Raw genomic sequence first — 27,758 nt, 5'->3', positions numbered from 1 at the left:
ATAATATTAAATTTTATATATATATATATATTGATTATGGATTAGAGATTATCAAATTATACGAATTTTAGTATGCAAGTAGTTTAGAGGTAGCAGATCATATTTAACAACTCGGATTATTGATGTGAGATCTCTATTGTCTGATGTAAATCTAATCAGATTTGAGAGATTCACTCGAGTATAACCAATATATAAATTTTAGTAAAAACTCAAGAGATTCAAGATCAATGTATTATTAGTTATTTTAAAATAACTATTGCTTTGACCATTATTTCTTATATTAAGAGAAAATATGAATGACTCAATTTGGATGATTAGGGTAGAGATAGCTTGGTTTAAGTTGTATCCTTTTCTTTAATCATAAACGCTTTGATCTAGTTCATGTTTAATTCAAGACTTAACCCAGGTGTTCCTTCAAAGACCAACTGAATCCGCATTCTTCAAATGAAAAACAACAACACAAATATTATTGATCTGCTTAACTATAAAATTATCTTTCTTTCAAAAAATAAGTGAAACTTTTGTATCTTACTCTCATTATTCATAATCAACTATTTATGCATGAGAATTTTTATATGCAATTTTTTCTACAAACGACCCAAAGAAAAGATTAAGTAGAACATAAGAACATCTGCAGTCAGACTAGGCTATTCTTATAGGTGAATGTTAACAATTTTAAAAACAATAACATGGACATAATGATGATCATACTACAAGATCCATTGATAATAACAGATGATCCTCCATGTTACCCTGTCCGGTTGTACCACTGTTGTTTGGATTCCAGTAATTATCTGGTGAGAACTCATCATGGCTCTTTGGAACTAAGTGCAGCTTCATGAGCCTCCTCAATGCATCAAGCTCCACAGCCACTTCTTTCATTGTTGGTCTTTCTTCACCTTTCAGTCTCAAACATCTCTTCGCGAGTTGGGCAACCACAAAGAGGTGCCTTTCTCCAGCCTCCTCTGCTACTTGACCATCCACTACTTCCAACAGGCGATTCTCTTCTACCATAACAAAATGTGAAGCTATATTTCTCCCTTCTTCGGTCCTACAGAAAGATATCACTTTTTCTTTGGTCAATAGCTCCACAAGAACCACGCCGAAGCTATACACATCACTCTTTTCTGTTAATTGGCTCGTTTGAAAGTATTCAGGATCCAAGTAGCCTAGTGTCCCTTGCACAAGAGTGGTTATGTGAGTCTGATCATATGGAACCAACCTTGAAGCTCCAAAGTCGGACACTTTCGCCGTGTAATTTTCATCCAGGAGTATATTTGCCGACTTGATATCTCTATGAATAATCGGTATGGAGACAGCAGAGTGTAGATAGGCAAGTGCTCCTGCAGTTTCCACAGCAATTCTCAGACGGTCCTCCCATGACATCGGAGAGGTGGTGCTCTTGTCATGAATATGGTGGGAAAGGGTTCCATTAGATATGAATTCATAAACTAACAATGGAACTTGGGTCTCCAGACAACAACCTAATAGCTTGACGACATTCTTGTGGTTGATTTGAGAAAGAATGACCACCTCATTTATGAATTGCTCGATTTGGGTCTCATCCACGAGTTTCGACTTCTTGATAGCCACAACTCTTCCATCTGCCAGCACACCTTTGTAGACAATACCGTATCCTCCTCGGCCGACCACTTGATTCTGGTCGAAATTGTCAGTAGCCCTTCCAAGCTCTTCGGAGCTAAATATCCTTGCAGTCTCTTGGCGCGAGGCGATACGTTGATGCAATAATAGGCCTCCATTTTGCAAGAAGTACTTCTGTTTGCGCTTTCTGATCCTTCTTTGCTTCAGTCCCCAGTACACCCACAAGCTTACCATGAGAAGGATAACCAAGAAAACGAGCCCCACACCTACATGGACACCGCAAAACTTCGGTCATCAAACAAGACATGGGAGTCCATCAAAGAGTGTTTGAAACAATTAAGAGTCGTTACTTGCTAAGAGAGTAGAACATAATCATATTGCAGAAACTTTAAACTAGCTCTAGCTTATCGCATTCAACACAAATTATGAATGCCAACAATAAAATAAAATAAAGTGAAAAATAAGGAGGGTAGCAGTTGAAATCCAACTTTGTTGGTGGAATTATGACAGTTTGAAAGAGATTACCTAAAGCAATTTCCAGTGGTGGTGCAATCCTCTTGCAGCCACTACCCTTTTTCAAGCCATCGCCGACCATTCCTCTTGGGCATTTGCATTTATAGCTCCCTACAGTGTTGATGCATTCCCGCTCACAAGGATGGTCTGGACCTTCGCACTCGTTGATGTCTAACATGCAATTGAAAAGATATAATGAAGACAACTAATTAAGACATATTTGATAATAAGGATTAGATTACCCAGAAACTTATAACTGTAACCCTTGATTATAAAATTGGAAATAAGCTCAGTAGATGGCAGTGAGTATCTATTTTTCGTTTCTTATAGCTTTTAGGTTAGTTTGTAGCACCTAAAATGAAATTGAAAAAAAAAAAATTACCGATGCTAACTAATGCAGTTGGTAAAATTATTGGACTGCAATCTAATAATTTGATTTAAATCTCATCTACAATCAGGTGACTAGGTTGGACGTATCCCTCTCCCTTTTCTTAAAAAAAAAAAGAGAATGTTTTTCTGAAGACAAATTTCCTACATCATGCCAACCCAATGACCCAATGCCAACAGTTATGGACCATTAAACATGTATCGCTTAGGCAGAAACTAATGATTTCATAAGCCATTAAATTAAAAAAGAGATAAAGATTTCATAGGCCATTCATCTTTTAAATTACAAGTGTTGCTGGGGTCCAAACCGAGAACGATTGGCACAGCGGTGTGAACGGGGTTCCCTTTGAATTGCTTTGGTTGCGCTCCACCTTCCGCCGGGAAACCTGCAAGCAAGCCTCGCACCACCACTGGGGTAGTGGGGGCCCTCCGACGATCAAGTTAGAGGGAATCGAAGGAGAAGGAGAGGTAGCAGGTAAGATGATGCTATGGAGAATCTTGCTTACCCTCCCCCTTCCCCCCCCCAGCCCCATATATATCAGGCTGGGGGGTTTTTCTGGGGATTGGTCATCGTGTGGCACGATGGGGTTGCCACTGACTTGGCCGTTACAGGGCGTCGTGGGGCAGCGCCGGGTACGGCCATGGCAGGGCGTAGTGGAGCTCCGCTTTGTATGGTTGTTACAGGGGATCGTGGGGCAGCGCCGGATTCGGCCGTTGCAGGGAGTAGTGGAGCAGGGGGCCGCGGCGTGCCTCAGGAGAACAGTCTGTTGTTGTCAAGAGATTGCTGACCCGAGGTCGGATTGCTGGATCAAGGGGCAACCGACTCGGGGTCGGACTGCTGGATCAAGGGGCAGCCGACTCGGGGTCGGGCTGTGGAGCCGAAGATATCCGACCCGAGGTCGGATTGCTGGATCAAGGGGCAGCCGACTCGGGGTCGGACTGCGGAGCCGAAGATATCGGACCCGAGGTCGGATTGCTGGATCAAGGGGCAGCCGACTCGGGGTCGGGCTGCGGAGCCGAAGATATCCGACCCGAGGTCGGATTGCTGGATCAAGGGGCAGCCGTAGTCTTCCTGGGCGCGCGTGCCGGTCATGTGGGGCATGGTGGCTAAGTTCCCCCGTAACAGTAGCCCCCCACTTCCGAGCCTGGAACCAGGAGGGGAACGGGTGAAGGGAGTGATGCTTCGAGATTGCCGCCATCCCTCGGAAAGGCGCGCGCGCTCCGAGCTCCCCGCCCTTTTTTTATGGCGTATGGCGGTTGTCGCTGATCTGGCGGTCTGTGGATTTCGGCGGACATCCTTCCTTAATGGCGTCGATTCGCCTTTGGGGCGAGAACGATCCTTCGGTAGCCAGGCGTCCTCTGGCGTCACCGAGGCATCACCCGCCTTTCTGCCTATTTAACCGGGGCCCTCCCCCGTCCGCCTTTCTCTTCACAGGCATCCTCGAGTTTCTCCCTTGTGCTGTTGCTGTTGCCGTCAGACTGTTCGTTCGCTCCCGATCCAGGGGTTCCTCCAAGCTGACCCTCTGTACTTTTTCTTTGTTCTTTTTTTTGTATGTTGGCGTTTTGCCATGTTGTATGGGTCTCGGCCCTGATGCAACGAAAGTTAATGCAAACAAAGTGTTTCCTCATTTCACTTTCGTCCTTCCTCTTTTTAACTCTTGGTAGCGTCTCGCCGACTCCTGACTCTTGAAGTTCCTCCGGCACTAGGCCAGGCATCCGAGGGTTAGGCCTCAGGAAATCCTTCCGGCGCTAGGCCAGGCATCCGAGGGTTAGGCCTCAGGAAATTCTTTCGGCGCTAGGCCAGGCATCTGAGGGTTAGACCTCAGGAAATTCCGCTCATTGGTCGGCCAAGGCTGGCGCAAGCCAAGGCGACCGGTCGGGGCTTCAGGTTAGTCTGCTCCCGGGATGATCATCGGGTTTGCCTGGCATCCGAGGACTGAGCCTTGGGGAATTCCGCTCGTTGGTCGGCCAAGGCTGGCGCAAGCCGAGGCGACCGGTCGGGGCTTCAGGCTAGTCTGCTCCCGGGATGATCATCGGGTTAGCCTGACATCCGAGGACTGAGCCTCGGGGAATTCCGCTCGTTGGTCGGCCAAGGCTGGCGCAAGCCGAGGTGACCGGTCGGGGCTTCAGGCTAGTCTGCTCCCGGGATGATCATCGGGTTAGCCTAGCATCCGAGGGCCGAGCCTCGGGGAATTCCGCTCGTTGGTCGGCCAAGGCTGGCGCAAGCCGAGGTGACCGGTCGGGGCTTCAGGCTAGTCTGCTCCCGGGATGATCATCGGGTTAGCCTGGCATCCGAAGGCCGAGCTTCGGGGAATTCCGCTAGTTGGTCGGCCAAGGCTGGCGCAAGCCGAGGCGACCGGTCGGGGCTTCAGGCTAGTCTGCTCCCGGGATGATCATCGGGTTAGCTTGGCATCCGAGGACTGAGCCTCGGGGAATTCCGCTCGTTGGTCGGCCAAGGCTGGCGCAAGCCGAGGCGACCGGTCGGGGCTTCAGGCTAGTCTGCTCCCGGGATGATCATCGGGTTAGCCTGGCATCCGAGGGCCGAGCCTCGGGGAATTCCGCTCGTTGGTCGGCCAAGGCTGGCGCAAGCCGAGGCGACCGGTCGGGGCTTCAGGCTAGTCTGTTCCCGGGATGATCATCGGGTTAGCCTGGCATCCGAGGGCCGAGCCTCGGGGAATTCCGCTCGTTGGTCGGCCAAGGCTGGCGCAAGCCGAGGCGACCGGTCGGGGCTTCAGGCTAGTCTGCTCCCGGGATGATCATCGGGTTAGCCTGGCATCCGAGGGCCGAGCCTCGGGGAATTCCGCTCGTTGGTCGGCCAAGGCTGGCGCAAGCCGAGGCGACCGGTCGGGGCTTCAGGCTAGTCTGCTCTCGGGATGATCATCGGGTTAGCCTGGCATCCGAGGACTAAGCCTCGGGGAATTCCGCTCGTTGGTCGGCCAAGGCTGGCGCAAGCCGAGGCGACCGGTCGGGGCTTCAGGCTAGTCTGCTCCCGGGATGATCATCCGGTTAGCCTGGCATCCGAGGGCCGAGCCTCGGGGAATTCCGCTCGTTGGTCGGCCAAGGCTGGCGCAAGCCGAGGTGACCGGTCGGGGCTTCAGGCTAGTCTGCTCCCGGGATGATCATCGGGTTAGCCTGGCATCCGAGGACTGAGCCTCGGGGAATTCCGCTCGTTGGTCGGCCAAGGTTGGCGCAAGCCGAGGCGACCGGTCGGGGCTTCAGGCTAGTCTGCTCCCGGGATGATCATCGGGTTAGCCTGGCATCCGAGGGCCGAGCCTCGGGGAATTCCGCTCGTTGGTCGGCCAAGGCTGGCGCAAGCCGAGGCGACCGGTCGGGGCTTCAGGCTAGTCTGCTCCCGGGATGATCATCGGGTTAGCCTGGTATCCGAGGGCCGAGCCTCGGGGAATTCCGCTCGTTGGTCAGCCAAGGCTGGCGCAAGCCGAGGCGACCGGTCGGGGCTTCAGGCTAGTCTGCTCCCGGGATGATCATCGGGTTAGCCTGGCATCCGAGGACGGAGCCTCGGGGAATTCCGCTCGTTGGTCGGCCAAGGCTGGCGCAAGCCGAGGCGACCGGTCGGGGCTTCAGGCTAGTCTGCTCCCGGGATGATCATCGGGTTAGCCTGGCATCCGAGGGCCGAGCCTCGGAGAATTCCGCTCGTTGGTCGGCCAAGGCTGGCGCAAGCCGAGGCAACCGGTCGGGGCTTCAGGCTAGTCTGCTCCCGGGATGATCATCGGGTTAGCCTGGCATCCGAGGACTGAGCCTCGGAGAATTCCGCTCGTTGGTCGCGCGCCTATCACTTGCCGCTCGACGGGGTTTCTCCGTGGCCAGCTGCGATCGTATTTCTCCTCCTCTCGACGCGTCGCCTGGGGAACACCAGAAGGCTATTAAATGCTAATTGAGGCGTTACCTGGGAAATCGGATCAGCCAGTTGCTGCTTGCGAGGAGTGCCAGTTAAGCGGCCGCGATACGCGCGTTCTTCGAGGCGGATGCGGCCTGGGCGCGTGCGGAGATACGTGTGCCGTGGGATACACGCCGCCCGGAGTGTCCTGCATGAAGAATGCAATTAAGGAGAACGACGCTTAGGAGGTCGTGGGAGGATACGCCTCGAGAGCCGGAACGGCTCCGGATTCGATGCGCCCGCATTTATTGGAGCCACCCGCATCGGAACGACCGGGGGGCCACAGTTTGGCTATAAATATAAGTGCAGGTGCGGTGGAGCCTGCCAAGCCGGAGCTGTTCAGGTTGCCATGGATCGTGGACCTCCTCTCCGGTGCGTGGCTGGGAAGCCCCTGCCGGAAGAACGGGAGGTGCGCCCCTCGCGACTTCCGCCAACTAGCCGTTTCATCTGGGATCAACGGGGAGATTCTCCCCGGTGGAACTCCACTCTAGGCGTTTCATCCGGGATCACATCCCCCCTCTTTTCCGTCCCACCTCCCGATTGAGCTCTGCGCCAGACGCTTCATCCGGGATCGCGCCTCCTCGCGCTCTTCTCCCTTGTATTCCTTCCCTCCCCTTCTCTTGGGGAGGGCCGGAATATCCTTTGGAGGTGGCGTTCCTCTAGGAGCAGTGTGAACTCCTTCTTCGTCCGCGCCGGCTCTTCGTCTTTTGCGTGAGGCGTCGATGGCGCCTCCGGGGAGAAGCACCCACGCCCGGTGGGATTGCAGCTGCTTCGGGTGGAGGGTTCGGGATCCCGGATCTTCAACTCTACGGAGTCCCCACCTCTTCCTTACTTTCTTTACTCCCCAATCCCCCTCTGGGAATTCTTTGTAATCACACGAATACGCCATTGTGACCAGGAATTATTGAAATGAAAAGGACTATACATTTTTTGAACTGTCTTTCTGGCTTTGTCTTTCTACTGGTAATACACCCGTAGGTTAGCGAAATTCCAGCTCCTTGGAATTTCTCGACCATCTAGGGCCTCCAACTGGTAGGAGCCAGGTCGGTTTACCCAGCGAACCCTATACGGGCCTTCCCAATTTGGCGCCAGCTTCCCACCTTCCGCGGGTTGAGATGCTTTGGCTCGCCTTAGCACCAGATCTCCGATTCTGAAAAGTTTTGGTCGGACCTTGGAGTTATAATATCGGGCCACCCTCCGCTGATACATCGCCATCCGAACCTGCGCCATTTCCCTCGCTTCTTCCAGGAGGTCCAAGTTTCCTCGGAGTTGCTCCGAATTGGCCTCGGGTCGGTGCGTAGCCACCCGGGGCGAGGGGAGTCCGAGCTCCACGGGGACAACCGCTTCCGTGCCATAGGTTAGGCTGAAAGGCGTCTCCCCGGTAGGGGTCCGATGCGTGGTCCGATACGCCCAAAGGACGTTCTCGAGTTCTTCGACCCAAGCTTGCCCCGTCCGACCGATTCGCGCCTTAATTCCTTGGAGGATTGTCCGGTTTGTCACCTCGGCCTCACCGTTGGTTTGGGGATGCGACACAGATGTGAACCGATGCTCGATCCTGAATTCCTCGCAGAAGTCACGGAAATGCTTGTTGTCGAACTGTCGACCATTATCCGAGATGAGGACCCGGGGTACCCCAAATCGGACAATGATGTTTTTCTTCACGAACTTCCGGACTTGCACCTCCGTGATAGTGGCCAGCGGCTCTGCCTCCACCCACTTGGTGAAGTAGTCGATTGCAACAATCAAGAATTTTCGCTGGGCGGAAGCGACGGGGAATGGTCCGAGGATATCCATTCTCCACTGTGCGAAGGGCCAGGGTGCGGTGATTGGTGCCAAGGGGACAGAAGGGACTCTCTGGACGTTGGCGTGGCGCTGGCAGGCGTCGCATTTCCGTACGTGATCCTTTGAGTCCTCCAACAAGGTAGGCCAATAATAGCCTTGCCTCATGATCTTGTGCGCCAAGGACCTAGCCCCCGAGTGCGATCCGCAGACGCCCTCATGGACTTCGCCGAGGACGTAGGCCGCCTCCGAGGGGCGGAGGCACCTTAAGAGGGGGGCGGTAAACGAGGTCCGATACAGCCTCCCTTCATAGAGTACGTAGTGGGCGGACTTCCTGACAAGTCGCCGAGCTTGATCTTCGTCTTCAGGGAGGATCCCTTCGGCGAGGTAGGCGACGAGCGGGTCCATCCAAGACGGCTCCGGATCAATCGCCATCACCGCTCCAGCCTCGCCGATGCTCGGGGCATCCAGGGTCTCCAGGTAGATTGCCCTCGACAAGTTGTGCGCCTCTGCGCCCACCAAGCGGGACAACCTGTCGGCCCTGGCATTTTCGCTTCTGGGAACCTGCTGGATGTCGACACTGCCGAGGTCGGAAATGAGTGCTTGCACCTTCCGGACGTAGTTCTGCATGGTCGGGCTCCGGGCCTCGAACTCCCCACGGACCTGCCCGACCACCAGCTGGGAGTCGGTGAAGACCTTCAAACGCCGGATGCCGAGCTCCCCGGTGAGTTTGAGTCCTGCGACTAGGGCCTCGTACTCCGCCTCGTTGTTGGTAACTGGAAATCCAAACCTAAAGGCATACTCGGCTATCACTCCATCAGGACTGGTAAGGACCAGCCCGGCCCCTCTACCCTCGGGGTTCGACGACCCATCGATGTGAAGCGTCCAGGTCGGGAGGTCGAGGCTGGGCGTTTCCGGCGGTCTAGGTTCCGCCTCCTGCACCGTGCACTCAGCGAGGAAGTCCGCGAGCACCTGGGCCTTGATGGCGGGTCGAGGCTGGTAGCGGATGTCGAACTCATCGAGTTCTACTGCCCACTTCACCAGCCGTCCCGCATTCTCGGGGTTGCCGAGGATCTGTCGTAACGGTTGATCAGTTAAGAGGGTGACAGAATGGGCCTGGAAATAGGGGCGGAGCCTCCTGGTCGCGGTCAGCAGCGCGAAGGCGATCTTTTCAGCCGTCGTATACCGCGTCTCGGCGTCCCGTAGGACCCGGCTGATGTAGTACACAGGCTTCTGGAGCTTTGCCTCTTCCCGAACAGCACCGCACTGACCGCGGTTGGGGAGATCGCCAGATAGAGGTAGAGCATCTCCCCTTCTTGCGGCTTGGACAGTAGGGGAGGAGACGCCAGGTATTCCTTGAGCTGGTCGAATGCTGCTTGACATTCGGCAGTCCAGAGGAAGTCTTTTGGGCGTTTTAACACCTTGAAGAATGGTTGGCAGCGTTCGGCCGATTTTGCCACAAATCGTCCGAGCGCGGCGACCCTTCCAGCGAGCTCCTGAACTTCCTTTACTTTGGTCGGAGGGGACATACCTTGGATGGCCTTGATTTTGTCCGGGTTGGCTTCGATACCCCGCTGGTTGACAATGAAATCAAGGAACCTCCCGGCCGAAGCGCCAAAGGCGCACTTCGCTGGGTTCAGCTTCATGCGAAACTTCCGTAAGGTGGTGAAAGTCTCCTCCAGATCCACGATGTGCTGGTCTGCCTGGCGGCTCTTCACCAGCGTATCGTCCACGTACACCTCCATGTTCCGGCCGATTTGCTCTTTGAAGATTTTGTTGATGAGGCGCTGGTAAGTGGCGCCAGCGTTCTTCAGACCGAAGGGCATTACCTTGTAGCAGTACAGCCCCCGGTCCGTTATAAAGGCAGTTTTCTCCTCGTCCTGTGGGGCCATCGTTATCTGGTTGTAACCGGAGAAGGCGTCCATGAAAGACAGCAGCTGATATTCGGAAGTCGCGTCGACCAGTTGGTCTATCCGCAGAAGCGAGAAGCTATCCTTAGGGCACGCCTTGTTCAGGTCGGTATAGTCGACGCACATCCTCCACTTTCCGCTCGCCTTCCGGACAAGTACAACATTTGCCAGCCACTCGGGGTAACTCACCTCCCTTATGAATCCTGCTTTCAAGAGTTTGTCTACCTCCTGGTCGACCACCCGGATCCGATCTGGGGCACAGTGTCTCTTCTTCTGCTTCACTGGCCGGTGGGTCGGGTCGACGTTGAGGGCGTGAGAAATGACCTCCGGGTCGATCCCAGGTACATTGGCCGCCGACCAGGCAAATACGTTGGCATTGGCTCGGAGGAATTCCACCAACCGGGCCCGAGCTCCCGGGTCGAGATTGGCGCCGACCCGGACCACCCGGTCCCGGCGGCCTTCCTCGAGGGGAACTTCGACCACACCCTCGGCCGGCTCCCCCTGCCGCAAGGCCACCTCGTCTCTGGCATCAAGGGACTCGACGCTTAGGGCTTCTGCGGGCTTCTTCCCTTTGAGGGTCGCTAGGAAACATTGCCGTGCGGTCGTTTGGTCGCCTCGGACCTCCCCGATCCCGACCGCCGTGGGGAACCGCATGAGCAAGTGGTACGTAGAGACCACCGCGCGAAGGGCGTTCAGTCCGGGTTGTCCGAGGATAGCGTTGTAGGCCGAGGGAACACGGACGACCAAGAACCCGAGTCGCACCGTGGCTTCTGCGGGTGCGACGCCCGCAGTCACAGGCAGCTCAACGACACCTTCCGCCGGGACAGCGTCACCGGTGAATCCTATGAGGGGGGTGGATATTTTGTGCAACAATTGTCTGGACAAGCCCATCTTTTGGAAGGCCTCGTAAAACAAGATATCAGCTGAGCTTCCACTATCCACAAGAACACGCCTTACATCATAGTTTGCCATAGTGAGGGAGATCTCCATGGCGTCATCGTGGGGGGTCTGAACCCCCTTTACATCCTCATCACAAAAGGTGATTACATTGCCGACCCTCTGCCTCTTTGCGACGGCCGCCCCTAACGCTTCCGTCGAGCCCCCTGCTTTCCTCACGGGCCGGGGGCAGCCCCCAGTGATAGTGTGGATTACGCCCGCAACGGGTCGATTCTGCTCCCGAGGCTCCGGAGGGGCCGGGTCGGCCGGACGCGGGTCTGCGGGGGGACGTCGGTCGCTCACATATCGACTGAGACGCCCCCGGCGGATGAGAGCCTCGATCTCGTCCCGAAGCTGGAAGCAGTCCTCCGTGTCGTGGCCGTGGTCTCGGTGGTACTCACAGTACGCCCGGGAGGGCCTCTTCCCAGGGATCCTCCGCATCTGTCTCGGGGCCGGGAGGTCCTCCCGCCCCTTGATCTCCATAAGGATCTGGGCCCGGGGAGTCAGGAGAGGGGTGTACCGGTGAAAACGTCGGGGCGGAGAACGAGGGCGTGGGGCGCCGTGGTTCTTCGCCGGCGACGGGCTTCTGCGCCGACGCTGAGGCGTCGGGCTCCTCCTCTGGCGTGCCTCTTTCCGCCTTTTCTTCCCAAGCTTTTGAGGGATCTCGGCGGCCTCCTTGCTCCGGTGGGCGGCCGCCTCCTCGGCGTCCACATACTGGTTCGCCCGGGACAACAGCTCTGGGAAGCTCCGCGGCAGGCGTTTGTCCAGGGAGAAGGTGAGTCTGCCCTTTCGGAAGCCACACTTCAGGGCTGAAAGAGCTACCTCCTGACTCAGGTTCCGGACCTCCAGCGTAGCCCTGTTGAAGCGGGTAAGATAATCCCGCAGGCTTTCTCCCTCGTTTTGCCGGACATCAAAGAGGGAGTCGGAGACCAGTCGCCGCCGGCTACTGACGGCGAAATGAGTGATGAAGAGGCGAGTGAACTGGTCGAAGGACCGGATTGAGTCAGCCTCCAGCCCGGCGAACCATGCCCTCGCCGGGCCACGGAGGGTTGCCGGAAAAGCCTTGCAGAGAAGGGGATCTGATGCTCCGTGGAGGAGCATAAGGGTCCTGAAACTCTCGACGTGATCCCGCGGATCCGCCGCCCCGTCATAGGGCTCGATCGCCGGCATTTTGAACCCCGGCGGATTCGGGGTCCGCAGGATCCTCGAGGCGAGCGCCGGCTGGGAGGAGATCTCTAAGTCGGCGAAGGGATCTTTGGAATGGCCCTTCAGGACCTGGAGTTGTCGATGGAGATCGTCCACCCGCCGGTCCAGGGAGCGCGACCGGTGGGTGGGAGACAAGGAGCGGCGAGAGGGGGACCGACTGGAGCGCGGGTTCCTCGAGGACTGGGGGGTCTGGGAACGCGCTCGGGCCCGCCTCTCGTACCCCGCGCAGCTCCGGTGGGAAGGTCCCGGCAGAATGGAGCGTGCTCGAGAATCCTCCTCGCGCCGGCGCTCCTCCCCATGGGAGAGGAAGGAGCGCGGGTTGAGGAGGACAGGCGAACGCTCAGGCAGCGGCGGGTCCTGAGCCCGCTGCGGCGCCCGGGACATCGCACCCTGCAGATTCTGCACCGCCTCCGCGAGGGTGCGAACCTGCTGGGTTAGCTGGTCGAACTGGACGGCTTCGACCATCTGAATGGGCGGTGGGGCGGTGGAGTGTTGCTGAGAGCGTGTTGGAGATGCAGCGGCCTCCCGGCCAGTGGCGCGAGAGGCCCCGCGACCGGAAGCATTGGAAGCTCCACGACCACCTCGCCGTGCCATTACGATCGCTCTGAGATCCGGCCCTTCCTCTAGCGCCAACTGTTGCTGGGGGTCCAAACCGAGAATGATTGGCACAGCGGTGTGAACGGGGTTCCCTTTGAATTGCTTTGGTTGCGCTCCACCTTCCGCCGGAAAACCTGCAAGCAAGCCTCGCACCACCACTGGGGTAGTGGGGGCCCTCCGACGATCAAGTTAGAGGGAATCGAAGGAGAAGGAGAGGTAGCAGGTAAGATGATGCTATGGAGAATCTTGCTTACCCTCCCCCTTCCCCCCCCAGCCCCATATATATCAGGCTGGGGGGTTTTTCTGGGGATTGGTCATCGTGTGGCACGATGGGGTTGCCACTGATGTGGCCGTTACAGGGCGTCGTGGGGCAGCGCCGGGTACGGCCATGGCAGGGCGTAGTGGAGCTCCGCTTTGTACGGTTGTTACAGGGGATCGTGGGGCAGCGCCGGATTCGGCCGTTGCAGGGAGTAGTGGAGCAGGGGGCCGCGGCGTGCCTCAGGAGAACAGTCTGTTGTTGTCAAGAGATTGCCGACCCGAGGTCGGATTGCTGGATCAAGGGGCAACCGACTCGGGGTCGGACTGCTGGATCAAGGGGCAGCCGACTCGGGGTCGGGCTGCGGAGCCGAAGATATCCGACCCGAGGTCGGATTGCTGGATCAAGGGGCAGCCGACTTGGGGTCGGACTGCGGAGCCGAAGATATCCGACCCGAGGTCGGATTGCTGGATCAAGGGGCAGCCGACTCGGGGTCGGGCTGCGGAGCCGAAGATATCCGACCCGAGGTCGGATTGCTGGATCAAGGGGCAGCCGTAGTCTTCCTGGGCGCGCGTGCCGGTCACGTGGGGCATGGTGGCTAAGTTCCCCCGTAACAACAAGCTAGCTGACTTTGGAAATTGAAAGAAGTAATCATAATCACAAAATATAAATTAATCTTCAGCTATTGTTGGTGGATGGTCTTTTGGGCTTGGGCAAATTTTGGTTTCAATATGGCTGTTATAAATTACTACCATCCTTGGAAACCAAAAGCCAAATATTTATTACACTCAACTATGATGGTTATAATAAAGGTCCATAAAGCTAATGATTTTTTTTTATCAAGCAAAAGCCAAAGATTTTGAACTCTTAGTAGACTAAAATATTATTATTATTATTTTTATAGTGACCATTTTGCACTTTTGGTATGACAAATGCATTGAATACATAAATCTACTCTATAATTTTGAAATAGTTTTGATACCCAATCATGGCCACGGTGGCCATTACTGTGATGCTGTCATGTCAATAAAAACATCTTACATATATTAATTTGAAATAAAATGTTTTGAGGGAGTAATCCATTGCAAACTCATGATTTGCATGTATTACTCTATAAATTGCTTTTGGTCACCATATTTATAAGCTCAACCTCTATTCAACAATGTTGGGTCAACAAGGGTCTGATTTATTGAACACAGCCAATCTTATAAATTTACCAATATACCCCTATTTGCACTCGAATTATAATTTGAAAAATCTTTCTAGCAAATCTCGAAAAAAGTTGTTTTTAGATATTTTACATCTAAATATTCGCTATTTATTGTTTAATTGCTTAAATTTCATTGTTTAATTGCTTAAAGAAGCAATTGGAACAGACAATCATGTAAATGGTAAGTTTGGAGGGTAGGTGCCTATATGTCAATGGGTGCGCATGCAGAGATCTCAAAATGTTTTAGAAGGTATTATTATTGTCAACGTTATCAAAAACAAAATCTCTAAATTTGCTTATGTGTACATTGCACTAAAGACAATGGGAACACTTTGTCTAAACATGCCCAACTTTAATAAAGTGCAATACACGCACTAACAGTCTAGGCTAAAAAGAAAGGTAGACTTGCTTTAGCAGCAAAAAAAAAAAAAGAAGAAGAAAGGTAGACTTAGACTACCATATCAGTCATCGACTAGCAAACTAACAAGTCAAGCTTCTTAATCTAATCCCCTCACCTACTCTTCTAACTGTGGTTAGGAGAATGAAAATAATAATTTTGCCCTATCATTTTTGCATCTTCGGCTTCATCTTCGCATCGCCCCTTCCTTCTTTATCTTCTAACCAAAAGCCTAATCTTAATAAAAAATTTATAGAACAGAGTTCGTTGTACCAATTGCTACCGATTTGTATGGACCATTCCGTATCGATATTGAATTGGTATATAGTATAGATACTTTACATGCTGAACTAATCTTCCGCCGAGTGTAATGATGTTATAATAAAATAGTACCGATACGGGGTTTAGTACTAGATTAGGAAATATTGGTAGGAAAAAAAAGAAAGAGATGGAATTCCAAAAAAATCTTGGCATAGGCAATGTGAGAGGGGGCGGCGGCGCGGGTCTTTTCGAAGGAGAGGAGGGCCGCGATGTTGCCTACACTATGAAGGAAGAAGAGGGCGGCGACAATAGCGACATATATAGAGGACATAGAGGAAGACGGTGAGGATCTTGTAGGGATTATAGCAGTTGGATAAGTTCAGATTCTTGGTCGACTAGGATTCTTTAATGATTGTTCCTTATATTGCTGAAAAATTGAATTGATATGGAAATAGAATTGGAAGTACTACTACCAGATCTCATGATTTGAAAAGAAATGAAGACGGAAATGGTGATGTTAGATCCTTCAATTCTCTTCAGTCCTTTAAAGCTATTGGATGGTTTTGTTTTGCGTATTTTTCTCATGGGTTGTAGGTGGGATGGGCGAGGGTATGTGGTCGGTGCTGCCGACTTTAGAAGAATTGGACCCTCTGATGTATAGTTGGATTTATCTAATTCAAGGGGTGGTTGTGGGGGTGACTCGGTTTATGGCTTTAAAGGACCATGTTTTGCTTAGAGTGGTGAGGGGTTGGGGAGAAGAGGACATGGTTCGGAGCTGATCGAACAGCCCTTGACGTGGGTGAGGGCGCGGAGGGCGTCCGGGGGAGGGGAGGAGGCGGAGACGACGATCCAGCGGTCGGAGCGGAAGGCGGCGAAGGGGGCCGACACTTCTAATAATTTCTTCGATAGTTCCGAGTTTTTATTGGGCTTGTCTACGGCTGACGCAGTAAAGTCTACCTAATGATTTCTCCAGGTTATCATCATACCTTGGCATCCACCCGGACTGTAGGGGTTCCCGTCGTAGCCCTGATCGCACATGCAGCGGTAGCCGCGGACTCCATCCGGGGAATCTATACAGCGGCTATTGCCCTTGCACGCGTAGTCCGTGGCGTTCCTCCTCGTGACCTCCTTGCACGTCTGGTTCCCGATCGCCCAGTCCAGAAACACGGGCCTGTACTCGTCATCGTGGTACCCCTTTAGATCGTCCTGGGAGAATTTGTACCAGGCGCTGTCCACGATGAACGCCTTGCTGCACGGCAGCGTCTTCGACTCGTTCCTCGACCCGGTGAGTTTTCTTACGCTGTCGAACTCCAACTTGAAACTCTTGAGCCCCGGGGGCACCGGCGCCTGGCAGCACCCCACGCCGGAGCACACACCTCCGATAACGGTCGCTCGGTCCACGCAGAAGGACACGCACCCGCTGCTCGCTCGCTTGTCGTCGCCTCCGGAGCTGCCTGACCCGTAGATTTGGGCCATGGCGTCGCACCCGGTGGCCGTGAATTTGTTCCTCGTGGAGGAGAACGTGTAGGGGGTACCCGTCAGATTGAGGACGTCGTTGGGCTCCAGGCTGTCGCCGGAGGAGTTTCCGTTGCACCGCGATACAAATGCCCGGCCGACGATCCGGACGTAGCCCTCGCGCAGCGATATGTTTAGCAGCTGGTAGTGGAAACTCCCGAGCTTCAGCATGGGCCCGCTTCCCTGACTGGCGTCGCATTCGATCTCGAAACCGGGGAGGGGAGTAAGGCCGACGCTGCCGTTGCCTGTCACGGCGAATGGGTATTGGATAAAGGTCGAGTTGTAGCACTGGGGCGCGTTTCCTTCAAGCACCGAGGGATCCAGCATATTGGAGGATGAAGGTGGTACAAGCCATAGAAGCTTCAGCATGAATAGAAGCAGAAGAACCATGCCTCCCCTCAAGTTTTCTCCTTTTTTTTTCCTCCTCGCGAGAAGGGAACTGTACAGAGCAGGGGCTGGCCTATGAAGGGTAGAGGGTTCTTCCGATATCTTGACCTCAACAGGCTCAACCACAAATAATTGAGCTTGATTGCCGTCACCACCAGGTTATTTTGACTAGGTTTTATTTTTCTCTGCGTTTTCTTTTTTGTAATGTGCTCCTCTCTATATAACCCAAGCCAAGATTCGTGTAACCCAGGAAAGTGAGTGGCTGCTGCAAAGTAATCGAGGTCCAATAAGACCATAGAAGGTCATCACTTACATTTGTCGCTTACGATGAAGTTTCCACAGTATTGTAAGCCAATCTTGACCGCTTCTCCATCCAAACCAAATTAGGGACTAATAAAATATTTTAAGTCAAGACAGAGAAGATGTCGATTTCCGTCTACGTACAAGGAGTCTACCTCTGGAATGCAAGTAGATCTTACTGTTGCAGCAAATTTATAGTTACATGATAACAAACAGGTTCTATAGATTCGCTAAAACAAATGGCCGGGATCTATAGTTTCAGTGGGCTCGTTGCCTGTTGTGTCGCACCTATCACGCCCTGCGACAGGGTTTTTAGATCGCAAAAGATTTCAGGCTGCAAATTGTGACCCAGGACAACCAAGACATTGTACCGTCGTCTCATCTTAAAAAGCTACTAGACTTTTTTCCAAATATATATATATATATATATATATATATATATATATATATATATATATATATTTGTCAAGACAAATCCGATGCTTAATGTTAAACATAAATAGAGCACTCAGATGAATGATTTCTAGCAAGGGGTGCCCCCTTCCCTTGGCCTGTTGAGGGCCAATTTTGACGGCACCTTCAGCAACAAATTGGGTGGGGTTGAGGTACATCATTAGAGATCATCAAAGCCATGTCATGTTTGTCACTTTTGGACTAACTCTGCTATTACAACTGAGTTGAGAGCCGCATGGGAGGAGTTTTCTGGAGAACAATTCTAGAACCATTACTTTTTGGAATAACGACCAATCTATCTCTTCGACAGCCTTTTTTTTTTTTTTTTTGGCAAGAATCAAGCATTTTTTTTCATCTTCAAAAATCTTCAAGGGAGTCTATGTGCATAGAGAAGCAAACTCTGCTGCAGATTGGTTAGCTCATCTTCTTCTTCTGATGCAGTTTTCCACACCTCAAAGCACTCGCCAGCGGAATTGGCCTAGCTGGTTTTAGAGAGACTTCATAGTCTTCTCCCCTATCGGCGAGGCAGCTAGGGTTCATCCTATGACTCAAAGATCAAAGATTTCTGTCAAATGAATAAAGTTTATCTTTTATTTGGACAATCAATTCTAACTACCTACAGTTTATGAATTATTTCAGGGATAACTACTGTGAGCATCAAACCACCTCTAAATACGAAATTTAGATTTCTAACATTGACCTATCTCACCACCAAGTATTTTCGCGATCAGAAGGTATCATCTATTGTCGCTTGGCCGGCGTGCACGTTCGAGATCTGTTACCGTCTGCTCTCAACGAGTAGGGAAGTATGGGATGGAGAAGGTAGGGATTAGTCTAGTCCTGGAAATTGACTCCCCTCGGCACCTTGTGAATTGTGCTTGAGTAGAGGCATTCTAGCAGTTGAATTTTCTCCCATTGATTTGGCCCCCCAGGAACCTCTAGAGTTGCATAAAGTCCGGTTACCATTCATGACCCATGAATCCGGTCATATTTTTGCCCGTGTTTGGTTCACGAACAACTATTGTGAACGGAAAAGTAATAAGATATTTTTTATTTGGTTGGAGTTTTCAAAGAAAAGAGACAGAAAAGTTGTATTTTCAGAAAAATATGATTCTCACGTTTCATGAAAAAAAATTTCGATTAGAAACATGAAAAAATTATTTTTTCATGAGCCGAAAAAGATCCTTCGGTATTGAAAAGATATTAAAAGCCTAATTTTTATTAAGAATATAATAAAAATTATATATAATATTTTCAGAAAAGTGAATGGTCAACCAAATATAAACACTCTAAAAATCTGTCACTTTTTCATGATCAACCAAACATGCCAAAGTATTTTTCCAGACATTCTCTTCCTATGAATCTGTTTTCTAGAAATAATATTCCTAGAAAAAAAATGCTTCTCGTGAACCAAACGAGCCCTGCAAATTTTATCAATAAATAACTTTTTTCCCTTCATAAATGTGTTAGTGCATTTCATAAATTACAACGTCCCTGTGCAACAAAACAGAATGGGTCTCACAGGTCCAACACATATATTAACCCAAACAAAAGGAAATCTGGCTATGACCAAACATAATCAAGCTCTTGAAAAAAAGTGTGTTAAAAACAAAACGAAACTAATTTTGAGCATAGGACCCGACAACTAGAAGCTACGCTCAGCAACTTTCAAAACTTCTGGAGCGAAAAGGCATATATAATATAAAAGAAGACCCAACTAAAACCTTGAACGATGAAGTAAGGATTGACCGGTATGGATGTGGTCAGACAAATCACTCCATCATGCTACCAGCATTATCATTTTCCTCCTCTTGATCAATCAGAATAAGATCAGCAAGCAGCTCCTCCAAGGGCCCGGAAGGAACATCATCCCCGCAAGCCGTTGAAGCCACCTCCGATGGCTGATAACCTTTGTTGCGGTACAAAGAGAGATTAAATCTCAGCTCAGGGTTCTCCCTCAAGTCCCTTAAGAACTCCTCATACTCGGTATTCCTCTTCTCTTCGTCAGCTCTGCTCTTCAGTTTCCAAGGTCGAGGCTTTCCACTTCTGCTGCGGCGCTTCTCCTCGTAGCTCTTCTTTATCAGAACCGCATCTGGCAGGATGAGGCCTTTATACCTGTCGATCTCGAGATCGTTGCTATTGGCCCCATAGAGGTCATAACCTAGTGCATAATCGCCGGGATTCAAGAGGTGGCCGAGATGGGTTCGGACTGTGAAGATGGTGTCGTTCTTTCCGAAATCAGACACCCGGGCCACCTGGGCATAAGCCAGGGAGTACCTCGACCCGCCGACGGTGACCTCCGAGGACTCCACCTCGACGTCGAGCACGATGTACTCCACGAGCTGGCGGCTGGAGAGCAGGGCCCTGAAGGGGGCCCTCCAGTACTGGCTGGCATCGAGAAAGGCGGAGCGGAGGGTGAAGGGGTCGAGGAGGGTAACGGAGTTGGATATCTTGGTGCAAATGACGAGGGGGCCGAGGTTGCCGAGGGCCTGGGCGGCCTTGGGAGGGAGACAGATGAGGTCCTCGCGGCAGATGGGGCAGATCTCGACGGAGAAGGTGTGCTTGTAGTTGTAGATGTTGCTCTTGGGGTCGTGGGAGACGAGCTGCTTATCGGAGCCGGAGCTGGAGCGGACGGGGACGACGCCGCAGATGAACTCGACGAACTTGACGGCGTGGGAGCGGCTGCCGAAGAAGAAGTCCAGACCACGGTCGGCCTTGGCGATGCGGACGGCGTGGGCGGCGGCGCCGTGGCGGAGGATGAGCAACTCGAGGAAGAAGAAGGTGCGGCGGTGGGCGACATGCTGGCGGAGCTGGACGGCGGCGGACCACTGATCGGGGTTGGCCTGGGCGCGGGAGCAGTCAGGGCAGAGATGGTCGTGGACGGTGAACTCGACGAGGTGGGACTGCTCGAGGATGGCGCCGTGGAGGGCCTCGCGCTGGACGCGGAGCTTGAGGCGGAGGCGCTTGGAGTGGGGCTCGGTCCAGACGAACTCGGCGTGGACGAAGCGGACGAGACGGGTAAGGGACTCGAGGCGTTGGAGGCAGAAGGCGAGGAGCTCCTTGGACTCGAGATCGGCGCGGACCCAGGTGCCCGCGTGCTTGAGGTAGCTTCGGCACTCGGGGCAGTGGACGACGGTGGCGTGGCGGGTGAGGCCCTCGGTGATGTCGACGCGGGAGCAGAGGCAGCGCACGCACATGTTGGCCGGGTTGGGAGCCATCGGCACGCCGCAGATGCAGCACAGCACCGTCCCCAACGTCTGCGCCGGCACGAACATCCCCGACGCCCCCAGCTCCATCGATGACCGCGTCGTCTTCTCTCCTCCTCTCCTGCTAGGGTTAGGGTTAGGGTTAGGGTTAGGGTTAGGAAAACCTGATGGAGATCGAATGGGGGGTCAGATAGATCTGGGTCCGGATGAGAGGAAAAACAAGGGTTCTCGGGGTTTATAAAGCCTTGAGGGGAAAGGTTGGTTTGGTTGGTCTGGCCGAGCGGTTCGAACCAACGTTCGGGCTCGACGGAGAACGGGAGTTTGGGCTGAGCGAAGCCAGCTCGTATATGCCAATAAACGAGGGTGGCCGGAAATTTGCGATTATAGTGTTTTTGGCTCCATTTTTTTTCCCGTTCCTCCTCCTCTTCGATGGCCATGGCGACCTCGTCCGGTTACGGTCAGCTCTCAACGAGTAGGGAAATATGGGATGGAAAAGGTAGGGATTAGTCTAGTCCTGGAAATTGACGACTCTCGTGACCTTGTAAATTGTGCTTGACTTAGAGGCATACTAGCAGTTGAAGTTTCTCCCCTTGATTTGGCCTCCCTGGAACCTCTAGAGTTAGATAAAGACCTGATACTATTCATGACCTATGAATCCAGTCATATTCTTGCCTGGCTACACGTACCACGTTCCCTCCCGTGGCTGCTGACCATTCACACGTCATGTTCTTGCATGTGGCTGGCTATTCACTTCCCACGTCCCTATCCATGGTTGGCTTACGTACCACATTCCTAGCTGTGGCTAGTGTTTACACCATATCCATACCAATAGTCATGATACCAAAATTGATCAATAATAGGCTCCAAAAGACCATCTAGTGCAATGATAGATTTTCAAAAAGGATATCTTTTGTAGGCCGAATAAGAAGTTCTAGGAGGATGTTAACCTTCGATCAAATACCAAGGTACATATTAAGAATATAATCAGTAGGCTGAATTACTCGGCTAGTAGGCCAAAATATATGGCTTGTAGGCTAAGTTATACTCGATTAACATGCTAAAGTACTTGGATAGCAGGATGAAGTACACAATTATTAGGATAATTACTACAAGAAAGATGCCAACTTTAGACTAAGTATTAGAAAAATAGGTTAAAATATTAAAAGTGTATGTTAATACACCAAGGATACAGGCTAGTGTGTTAAGGGTGCAGGCCGATGTGTCTATCAACCTGGGTGCAGGCTGATACACCAAGAGTGCAGATCAATACACCAAGGATGCATGTTGGTATGCCAATGGTGCAAACCCGTACGCCAATTTTTCAGACCAAGTAATTAGGATATATACCTAGAGGACAAAAATTATTAGCTGAGGATAAGACCTTGATGGGGCATAATTTTAGAATCCTGGCTAGCCAACTATTATTACTACCTATAATATGGAAAAAGGGGTCACATTACCTACCATTGATGAAAATAGTAGTCCATGTAGCATACAATAAAAAGGACTAGGATCCAAAATACTCATCTTTCTACTGTCCATGATGTGAGAGAGTAACACTACCCACCAAGTGGGACAAAAGTGGCCCATGTAGCACACCATAGTAAAAATAAGTATCCAAAATGAGTAGTGGTGTTCCTATATTTTTATCAAAATGCCCCATATGGCGCACAATAGTAAGGACAAGTATCGAAAGCTAAGTATTAGCATTTAGCACCCATCCTACTAGTTAAGAGCACTTATAAATATCAGGTTGTAACTATGAAGAGGACATTTTTTCCAGTACAATGAAATCTCTTTTATCTTATCATCTTTATATTGCTTTGGTTTTTACAATAGTTTTACGGTAAATTTAGGTAGTATTTTATTATCCTAAAAAGTCTTTGAAGATTCAAGGCATCCATACTCGATCTTATTTTCTTCAAGTTCCAACCACAGGCCAGTGGTACACTGTGCAAGCCTCCCAGCTCCACCATTTGCTTGGTATCTAGGTTTCGGTCTAAAACCAAGATAAGTGGCTGTCAACAACCAACGTTACTAGTTCGATACTGCTTTTTAATTAATCTTTATCTCATGCTAGATTTTAATCTAACAATGATGCCATCAAAACATGATTATATCATAATGCATGCAAACTCAAACGCATTTAAAATATTTAACATGAAATGTACTCCCTCTCTCTCTCTCTCTCACAAACACACACACACATGCACATATATATATATATATATATATATATATATATATATATATATATATATATATACATAATTTCAGCTAATAGAAGAATATGAAAGAGAAATTATTATGTAATCCTCCTACCAAGCCTAAAATGTCTATAAGAGCGGGTAAAACCTACAAAATTCCAATAAACCCCGATATTAATAAATATCATAATTTAGAATGTCTAATAATGCCCAATTTGAAATTTACCATAAATTCTAAGTATCTAAATTCTCATTAAATTAGATCAATATATCAAAAATCAAATGAGTAGTCCTTAAAATTTACTGAAATCAAAGATCCTAGTAGATCCACGCTAGATCATCTCCTACCCAGATGCTTGATGACCTAACAAATTAATATCGCTAAAATTAATGATAAAGCCAACGAGGACAAGACTAGCAGGCACCTTAAACTGGTCAGATTGGAGTAGAATCGATGGAAGCAGTCTGATCCTAGTGAAGATCATATCATGGGCTAGGCCATTGGTGGCCCCAACAATCGGAGTCGGATAGGATTAGCAATCAAGTGGGCAGTGTGAGGTCCCGGAAGGAGAGAGTATCAGATGGAAGCATGGCGAGAAAGTGGTCGGAATCACTCTTTTCTATGACCTAAGGTATGCCAAGGTCCACCCCAATGGCGTAGGTGCCCGAGATGGATTGAGACCGCCGGGCAAGAGGCGGATATGAGAAGGAACAGGGCAAGAAGGGCATCTGTTAACGGCAAATGAGCAGGAGGCATCCACGCGAGGGGTCTGGTTGGTGGTTGACCGACCCAAGGAATACAGGGCAGGGGGTGGGGAGAGAGAGAGAGATCAAGCTGCTGTCTAGCGGACAATGAGGCTGGTGAGCCAAGCGAGCGGTGGTCGGGGAAGAGAGGATCCAAGAAACAGGGTATCTATGGCTGGTTTCACGATGACAAGGCTATCCTTTCTCAAAACATGGCCGCCATGTTGGTGCTCGGAATCGTCCAACAATGGCGGCGGCAACCGGCAAGCAGCTGGCTACCGCAGGCATCACGCCGGGGTGGGGGGGCGAGGACGAGAAAAAAGGGAGGTGTGCGTACCTCAAAACAGGGGATCCGGGAGGCTTTTCGTCGACCTATACTTTCCGGCGAAGACGAAAAGAAATTTACTCAAAAACAAAAAAAATTCAGCCCCATTATTTGGTAAATCTTACATACTTTATAACCATTACACACAAAAGATATGACCAGCATGCGTTATGCCATATCCTAACTAGCTAGTCTCTGCTTTAGATGACACAAAATTAATCATACGGGAGGATCCATGCGTGATAGCAAGTGGCACTCCATACTGTCTTGTCTTGCGGTTTCAAAGTTGTTCACATTTAAAGGCTTCTCCACCGGGGACCGTTGTTCTAATTGCTGCTTCATCATGAGCCTTCTCAGTGCACCAAGCTCCACAGATACTTCTTTCATCGTCGGTCTTTCTTTACCTTTCAGACTCAAGCATCTCATGGCGAGCTGTGCGACCGCGGACAGGTGCCGCACACCAGCCTCCTCCACCAACCTACGGTCCACCTCTTCGAGGAGGCGATTCTCTTCCAGCAGCATAACAAAATGTGATGCTAAATTCCTCTCCATTTCCGACCTGCAAAAAGATACAGGTTTCTCTGTCGTCAAGAGCTCCGCAAGAACTACTCCGAAACTATAGACATCACTCTTTTCTGTCAGCACGCTGGTGTGGAAGTACTCGGGGTCCAAGTAGCCTAGTGTCCCTTGAACGAGAGTGGTCACATGACTTCGATCAAATGGAACCAACCTCGAAGCTCCAAAATCCGAGACTTTTGCAGTATAGTTTTCATCCAAGAGTATGTTGGGAGACTTGATATCTCTATGAATGATTGGTATGGGGGCTTTGAAGTGTAAATAGGCAAGTGCTCCTGCAGTTTCCGTAGCGATCCTTAGACGAATCTCCCATGACATTGGAGAAGAGGAGCGACCGTTGTGAATGTGATGGAAGAGAGTTCCATTGGGTATGAATTCATAAACTAGCATGGGCACTTGAGACTCTAAGCAACAGCCCAGGAGCTTGACTACATTCTCATGTTTGATCTTGGAAAGAACAACCACCTCGTTAATGAATTGCTCGATTTGGCTCTCATCCACCAGCTTCGACTTCTTAATGGCCACAACACTCTCATCCGACAAAATTCCTTTATAAACGGTGCCGTATCCACCTCGCCCCACAACCCGATTCTCGTCAAAGCCATCGGTTGCCCTTTCTAGTTCTGCTATACTGAAGATCCTAGGACTGACTTCACGAGTAGAGATGTGTTGTCGCAACAAAAAGCCACCATTTCTCAGAAAGTACTCTTGTTTGAGTTTAGCAATCTTCCTCTCCTTCAATACCCGGTATGCCCACATGCTTCCAACGGCTAGTATAATTAATAGACCTAGCCCCGCACCTGCAAGAAATTCCAAAATTTAAATACTAAAATTTAAAAAGAAAAAAAGAATTTTTTTCACAAAGAAATTCTAAAACATGAGAATTTATTTGAAAGGGTGCACACTGTAATCCCTTCTGCTTCACCCTTCTTACACCTGTAGCAGCATGCGAGCATGGCTCCAACTAATGTGCAATATCTAATTTTAAGCATCCAAACATCCTGAAGTTTCATTCGCATTAGTTGGAGCGACATGTTCCACAAGCTAGCGAGCACAGGGACTTGTGAAAGAAATCCAAATGATTGAATTCGGCATCAAGATTAATAATTGTTTGGGGCTCGTCCGTACAGATAAGCCTTTTTTTTTTGCTCCGATGGTTTCAATCGTTCATTTGGTTGGAGCATGCAGTTCAATAATTTTTTGGGTATTGACTGACGACGACAACGTTGACGAGAACAATAACGACTGCCACTATAAATGCATGGTTTCATATTAATTACACGTAAGGGCCAATGAAATTACCTAGACCAATCACGAGAGGAGTGGTCCTTTTGCAGCCGGTGCCCGTCTTTTTGCCGTCACCACTAGTTCCTGGCGGGCAGTGGCAGTGGAACCCACCAGCCTTGTTGGTGCACTTCCAGATACATGGGCTGCCGGCCGGGTCACTGCATTCGTCAACGTCTGAAAAGTCATTGAATCCATGTAAAACATTCAGGCCATCGTTGCAAAGCTTTTCCATTAAAAAAAAAAGAAAAAAAAGAAAAAGAGAAGCCCATCCGTCGAAAACTGAACTCCTGATCAGTAAAGCAGATTAGGTGATAGTTGCAAGGATTTTTTTTTTATTAAAAGAGAGAGAGAAAGAGATAGAGAAGAGAGAAGCCCATCTAGGCCACTTGCCTTGACATCCGCCTGGAGAATAAGGATTCCGGCCGGCATAGCCCTCTTTGCACTTGCAGCGATAACCAGTAAGACCGGGCACGTTGTCGCACTCGCTGTTCTCCGGGCATGCGGCGTCCGTGACGTACCTTGTGCGGACCACGTCGCAAGTCTCGTTGCCAATCACCCAGTCGAGGACCACGGACCGCGCCGTGTCCGCTTCGCTCGAGTCAAGGTCCTTCTTGATCTCCCCCCCCGAGAAGTTGAACTGCTCCTGCTCCAGCACGAAGGCCTTGCTGCACTGCTCGGAGATGTTTTCTCCAGCTGGCAACCGCGAGTGGTCGTAGGTCCGCGAACCTGTTGAGCTCCTTGCTGCACTCTGCGTCAGGTTCCTGATGCTCAAGAACTGCAGCTGGAACCTCTTGAGCCCTCTGGGAATGGAGGCCTGGCAGCACCCCACCCCCGAGCACGACCCGTCGATCACGCTCTCCGGCGTGAGGCAGAATGACACGCAACCGGTCTTGTGTTTGGCGGAGACATTGAGCACGGCCATGGCATCGCACCCGATCACCGTGAACTTATTCCTCGATTCGGAGAAGGTGAACGGAGTTCCTTCCAGGTCGAGCACTTTTTGGTCGTCCCCGGTGGCACCACGGCCGCAGCGCCAGATGGCCCCCTTGAGCTCCACGCGGAGGTAGCCTCCGTCCAACGAGAAGCCGAGAACTCTGAGCTTGGTGGTGCCCAGAGGAAGCATGATGGAGCCATTCTCCTTGGGGTCGCAGGTGAGCTCGAAACCTGGTAGGAAAGGAGAGAGGCCCTCGACGCCGAAAGGGTAGGGGATTTCGTCGCAACCGCCGTCGGCCTGTAGCACGGATGGACCAAGGAATTCGGATGAGGAGGGCGGTGCCAGCCATAGGAGTTGGAGCAAGATTAGCACAGGCAGAGCCATAGCAGCCGCCTCCTGCTGCTCTTTGGAAGAAATTAAAACTGAGAGACGACTCGGAGTCTAGCCTATACCAGGATGCTGGTCACCCACTCTTGTCCCGTTTTCTTTCCGTTCCAAACCGTAGCAATCGATGGCTTTCGTCCCTTTGTTTTTTTTTTCTCTGGGGACCATGACCAAAACTTTCGATCGTCGGAATTCCAACGCGGTGATTCTTTTGACTTTGACGTTCCAACGTATCAAGGCCTTAATTTAAAAGTCTTAAGAGCCATGTTATAGTACGTGATAATTGAAAGGTCCATCTAAACTAACTTGGAAAGCAAAAAAGGCCTATTTATGACTCCAAGCGACTGAAAATACTTTGTGATAAATTGATATGGCATCGACCAACATCTCAAAATATACCAATTTATAAACATGTTCATTGCTAACAAAATATAGCAATGCTGAAGCAATGAACAACTCCCATAATATATATACCTACACACATATACTTA

The 27,758-nt window shown here is 50.8% G+C and overlaps 1 protein-coding gene and 1 pseudogene across 2 annotated transcripts; both read right to left on the bottom strand.

Moving 5' to 3' along the window:
- Nucleotides 1–617: 617 nt before the first annotated feature.
- On the bottom strand, nucleotides 618–27,370 carry LOC103695625 (uncharacterized). Its single transcript, XM_088719357.2, has 6 exons — nucleotides 26,340–27,370; nucleotides 25,965–26,123; nucleotides 24,312–25,462; nucleotides 15,936–16,953; nucleotides 2,128–2,286; nucleotides 618–1,868 (listed from the first exon to the last, which is right to left on the bottom strand). The coding sequence occupies exons 1-6, from the start codon at nucleotides 27,265–27,267 to the stop codon at nucleotides 706–708; spliced, it is 4,578 nt and encodes a 1,525-aa protein (XP_088575483.1). The 5' UTR covers nucleotides 27,268–27,370; the 3' UTR covers nucleotides 618–705.
- On the bottom strand, nucleotides 19,143–21,065 carry LOC103695621 (uncharacterized; annotated as a pseudogene). The gene has a single exon (XR_015976646.1). The product of XR_015976646.1 is annotated as an uncharacterized LOC103695621 (transcript).
- Nucleotides 27,371–27,758: the final 388 nt, after the last annotated feature.

The sequence above is a fragment of the Phoenix dactylifera genome, chromosome 3, assembly GCF_051530095.1.
Source record: "Phoenix dactylifera cultivar Ajwa chromosome 3, Ajwa_hap1_PhDact_Kaust_v1.1, whole genome shotgun sequence".
Lineage (NCBI taxonomy): Eukaryota > Viridiplantae > Streptophyta > Magnoliopsida > Arecales > Arecaceae > Phoenix > Phoenix dactylifera.
Note: the sequence above shows the minus strand (reverse complement) of the source record. Positions and strands in the feature narration are given on the sequence as shown.

Bases quoted from the DNA above. Each gene is read 5' to 3' on its own strand.
- LOC103695625 (XM_088719357.2), bottom strand. From the start codon at position 27,267: ATGGCTCTGCCTGTGCTAATCTTGCTCCAACTCCTATGGCTGGCACCG. The intron at 26,124-26,339 runs GCAAGTGGCCTA...ATGACTTTTCAG, and splicing joins TTCTCCAGGCGGATGTCAAG to ACGTTGACGAATGCAGTGAC. The intron at 1,869-2,127 runs GTAATCTCTTTC...GTGTCCATGTAG, and splicing joins ACCACTGGAAATTGCTTTAG to GTGTGGGGCTCGTTTTCTTG.